This window comes from Eimeria acervulina, genomic scaffold (assembly GCF_000499425.1).
Source record: "Eimeria acervulina Houghton genomic scaffold, Eah_scaff733, whole genome shotgun sequence".
Taxonomy (NCBI): Eukaryota; Apicomplexa; class Conoidasida; order Eucoccidiorida; family Eimeriidae; genus Eimeria; species Eimeria acervulina.
This window is the reverse complement of record NW_013549630.1, coordinates 6,241-10,879: the sequence shown is the minus strand read 5'-3', so window position 1 is coordinate 10,879 and position 4,639 is coordinate 6,241. Positions and strand designations below refer to the sequence as shown.

Sequence of the window (4,639 nt, the reverse complement as noted above, 5' to 3'; positions counted from 1 at the left end):
CATTTGAAGTCCTACACTTGCTGCAGCAGCAGCAGCATTACCTGCAAGAACATATGTAGCAGCAATAACAGCATTAGCAGCAACAACAGTAGCATTAGCAGCGGCAGGAGCAACAGCAATATTAGCAGCAGCAGCAACAGCACAGTAACGGCAGCATTAGCAGACGCAACAGCAGCAGCAGCATCAGTAGCAGCATAGCAGCAGCAGTGGCGGACAACCACAACGATGACAGGGACAAGAAGCGAGTTTTATCGGCTGCATGCAAGGGAAGGAAATACATGCATGCATGCATGCAACAGAAGAAATGCATGCATGCAAGAATCTGTGCATGCATGCATTCTACTGCATGCATTTGTCTGTAGTTTTCGATTGGCGCTATTTGCATTGGAGGCTGCCATTTAGTGGCGTTGATATTTGTGGTGTTTGTTTGGCCAGCTGTTTGTTCTTGAGCGAAGTGCATACTATTATATAATAATATTATTCTATTATTATTACTTTAGTATTAAAACATTATTGCTATTACCATAGAATAATATTACTATTACTATATTACTAATTATATTAGTATGCGACTGTGGGGAGAGAGGGGGAGGGGGTTGAGAGGGTGGCGCGCAACTGCTGCCGCTGCAGCAGCAGCACTTGCTGCTGCTTCTGTTGCCCTTAGCGGTGCAGCAGCAGCAGCATTGTCACCAGCAACAGCGAAACAGCAACAGCAGAAAGGTTCTCATTATAAGCACCAGCAGTGCCTGCAGTAGCAGCGTCTGCAGCAGCCAGCAGCCGCAGCAACAACAGCAGCAGCAGCAACTGGAGGAGGATGCTGCAGCACGTCAGTCACCCTTCAGCTGTGTTGTACGAGGATGCATACAGGTGGGAAGCAGCAGCAGCAACAACAGCAGCAGCAGCAGCAACAGCAGACTGAGCTGAGTACTGCGGCTTCCCGTTGCATCATCCGTGGGGGCGTCTGCTGCTGTGTTTGCAGGAAGTCTCCTTCTATCGACTACACACAATCCCACAGATATAACTTAATAAAAAAATACTCAACCACAAAGTAGGAGCTTTGCATGCACTCACAACCCTCCGAGCAAGGAAAGATATAATTTATGTATCTATAATGCATATATATATATACAAATATATAGATAGAGCTGCAGATGTCCTACATATATATATATGAATGCAGTTCTTCTTTATATATATTATATATGTATGGCAGGGACTTTTTCTGAAAGGCGGCAATTATTGAGCTGCACCGTGAAATAAGAAGAGGCAGAAGAGCATCGTAGCAGGTGCAGTGTACAGGCACCTCGCATGGAGTAACGCGGATACGGTTGAGCAGGGCTGGTGATGTGTTTGGGGGGATGGCTGGGGCTATAAGTGGAGCTTGCATGCAGCTGGAGAGGAACTGCAGAGAGCAGAGAAAGGCATGTAAGATCTGCCGCACTTCTAATAATGTCTCAGTACACTACAGCAGATAAAGATAGTAATGCAAATGCCCCCAAGGTGTTCTGTAGATGCTTCAGTTTGTCGCTTCGCCGAAAGGAGCAAAATTATGCTGCATTTGCTCGCGGAAGTTGCATTGTCTGCTAAAGACAGCGGTGATGTACAAATAAATGCTGTCGGGAACGAGTGATGCAGAACAAAAGAGCAACAAAGAAATAACAAAAGACAAACAAAAACAAACAAAGACAAAAAGAAAGAGCCAGCGTCTGCTGGAGACAATATTACGCCTTGGCGCCTTCGCCTCTTCATTTAATTCGAACCAAAATACCCTCATATAAAAAAAACATGAGGGCGCTCTGCAAACACGCGCGCTGCGTGTGCACCCAGTAACCTCCAAAGAGAGACAAAACCCCTTCTTCCCGCACCATCCGCTGAAGACGCAAAGAGCATCAAGCATGCAAAGAAAGGCCGCAACCAGTTCTATGCACAGAGAGGCAAATGCATATATATATATATATATAATGTGCCGGTGCAGCAGCACCTCAGCTAATCTTAGCATCCACTGCTGTGACTACCCTGGTGCCGCAAAGGCGGCGGCTCCAGCTCTTGACTAGAATTCATTCTCCCCTCATCTCCCTCAACCCCCAATATGCAGAACAGCAGCCATAACAGCATCTCATGAGCCACTAGATTTTGCGGGTCCTGAACGCGTATGAGCTCACGATGCCAATCTGTAAGAAGTTTAAATTGACGTAAGGAGTATTGTGAACCTGTTGGCGACTCCTTAGAACCTGAACGGAGGGCGCATGGAGTCGCAGGACGATGTACGGCTTTTGCCCCTCCACTTAACGAAGTGAATTATATATAATTCACGTTATAAACACCCACGCTCCCTGTATGTCCTTTGTGCTTACAAAGAAGCGCATAACCGTGCAACTGCTCGGATTTGCACTTGCCTGGAGGGGATACGTGAGGCTGAGCGCAGCGAACTTGGAAATTGCGCCCCAAATAGCAGGCAACCCCGCGGAGAAAGAAGATTTTTGCGAGTTGTTACTGCAGCAATGCATCAAGCAGCAACCCATTAATGGCCCACACGAGAGAATACAACAAATTCATCTCACAACAGAAACAACGTACACAGTGTGCCTGTAACGCTGCGTTCCCTCAACAGAACCTTTCATTGTTTCACTTTTAATTGCTCTATTGTGGTAGATGTCTTCGCTGTATTCACCCGTGCACGCCCATGAAGTGGCGAGATCATTGCATTTCTACGTGTGCATTCGTTTGCCTACTGATTCCGCTTGAGCCGCTCATACACTGCAATTTGAATTGCTGCATGCGGCACTAAAGCTAAGGCGGGGCCGATGCCTTTGTACGATTCCCTCACGCCACCGCGGGCGGCGCTCACGACGCAACTAAACCCGCTGCGGAACTGAGGCCAGCCGGAAATCTGCACGACATCGCACACTCACAGCACAAAAATACACCAATCATTCGCAAAATTGGATGCACCGGAGAGAAATACAGACAGTCTTACGTCTTACTCAGGAGGCGTACACTAGGAAAGGAATGAAGAGAATTAAAGAGGCGAACAGAGAGAAGACGATATACGAACAATCACCACAGAAATTCGTACACGCAAACAGTGAAGCAAAAAACGAACAGCCCACAAGACGAGGGAAAGGCGAACCGCACACGCAACTATGGACTGACAAGTGTGGAGGAAAAAGTAAACGGAAAATTATAAAGCTGCAACCTAAGTCCAACGCATCTGCAGTTATCTTCACAGATACTGCAGGTGATATGCTCAGTTGGAACTGAAGTCAGCCGGACTCTTGCACGTTTTTCTCTAGGAGATTGCGTAAAGGGCATCTCGACTGCTCCACTCTAGGGGCGGTATCGTTTCAAGAGGTCCATCAAGAAAATTGTGCCTTCGAACTGCGTGCAACTAACAAATGAACTTTACTACAGTCAGGCGACATCCAGTGGCCTCCTTTCCATACCTCCGCTTCCTTTGCTTGCATTTCCATTCGCGCTTTGGCGAGCCATAATGGATGGGTCAGGCAGGTGACGAGAAGGCCGGCGACGAGGCCACTGGCCTGAAACGCGAAACTCAAAAGACGACGGAAGCAATGAGGCGTATGAGCACAACTCCTCCTGAAATCGAGGGATGGACAAGATCCTGGACACTAAAGTGAATTATTCTTGTGGCTTCATTCTGAAACAAGAACGTCCGTGAAAACACAAAAATGGCAATGCAGTGAGCCTGCTAACGACTGAACACGATTCCCACGGTGTACGCTGAAGTGTGCGCACACCACATCGTCGAAAGATGTCCGTTGCGTCACTCCATGTGTTTTACTTGATGTTCCGCACAGAGATACTCGCCAACCGGGGACACTGGAACCAAGTCTATCGAATCTGCAGGAAAGCGCATGCAAAGCGGGATATTATGCATTCTACTACATGCGCACATGAACAAAAGCGTACGCCTACTTCAAAGAATAAGTTCACTTATCTGGGAAACAAACCACTCATCATGACGTTTCTATGGAGAAAATATATCTCCATTGCAAGCAACAAGAGCAAGCAACGAGAGCATCAATGCTAAAGGTATATCAGAAGTAGAGAATCTAGACAAGGCTCGGCAGTAATAACATATAAACATTGAACGATCTGGGAGTGGCGTTTTTTCCCTTAAGCGCCCCTCGAAGAATCAGGAAAAACCAAAGTGACAGCAGAAAAGCAACTACAGAAACAACAGTACGTACACGTATCTGAAACAAGCCCATGAGGTTGAAGAGGCTGCGGCTGTTACTCCCACTCCTTTCCAGAGCCCCTTAAGGCCCTCTTGTTTGTAAATTCGAATTATTGCCGAACGAGTCGAACCGTAGCGCGGAATGGCTCCACCACTGACGGCAGCAACTGCAGAGGAAAGCAAAAGCATAGCTAGCAAAGGGCATTATTACGTGCAAATATATGCACTAAAGCACGTACTTCAGTGAAGCCAAAAGCCTAAACAGGCAGAGCAGAGCTGGACCCCCACTAACGCCGTAAATGGCCCAATAACCCCTCTCGGCAGGCGAGGGCCTTTGCCGTCGTCATCGTGAGCAGTTCGCAGGCGTTTGACAATTGCTGTTTGCACATTCGACAGGATATTTGTTGCCTCTCTTGCTGCTGCATTACCTTGCATGCGAGT

The 4,639-nt window shown here is 47.4% G+C and overlaps 1 protein-coding gene across 1 annotated transcript; it reads right to left on the bottom strand.

Moving 5' to 3' along the window:
• Positions 1–1,745: 1,745 nt before the first annotated feature.
• Positions 1,746–4,387, bottom strand: EAH_00047620 (mitochondrial carrier domain-containing protein, putative; the record flags this gene model as incomplete). The annotated part of the gene is made up of 7 exons (XM_013394561.1): positions 1,746–1,871; positions 2,163–2,231; positions 2,355–2,493; positions 2,733–2,890; positions 3,444–3,539; positions 3,741–3,861; positions 4,212–4,387. 7 exons carry the CDS (start codon positions 4,385–4,387, stop codon positions 1,746–1,748), a joined length of 885 nt encoding a protein of 294 aa, XP_013250015.1.
• Positions 4,388–4,639: the final 252 nt, after the last annotated feature.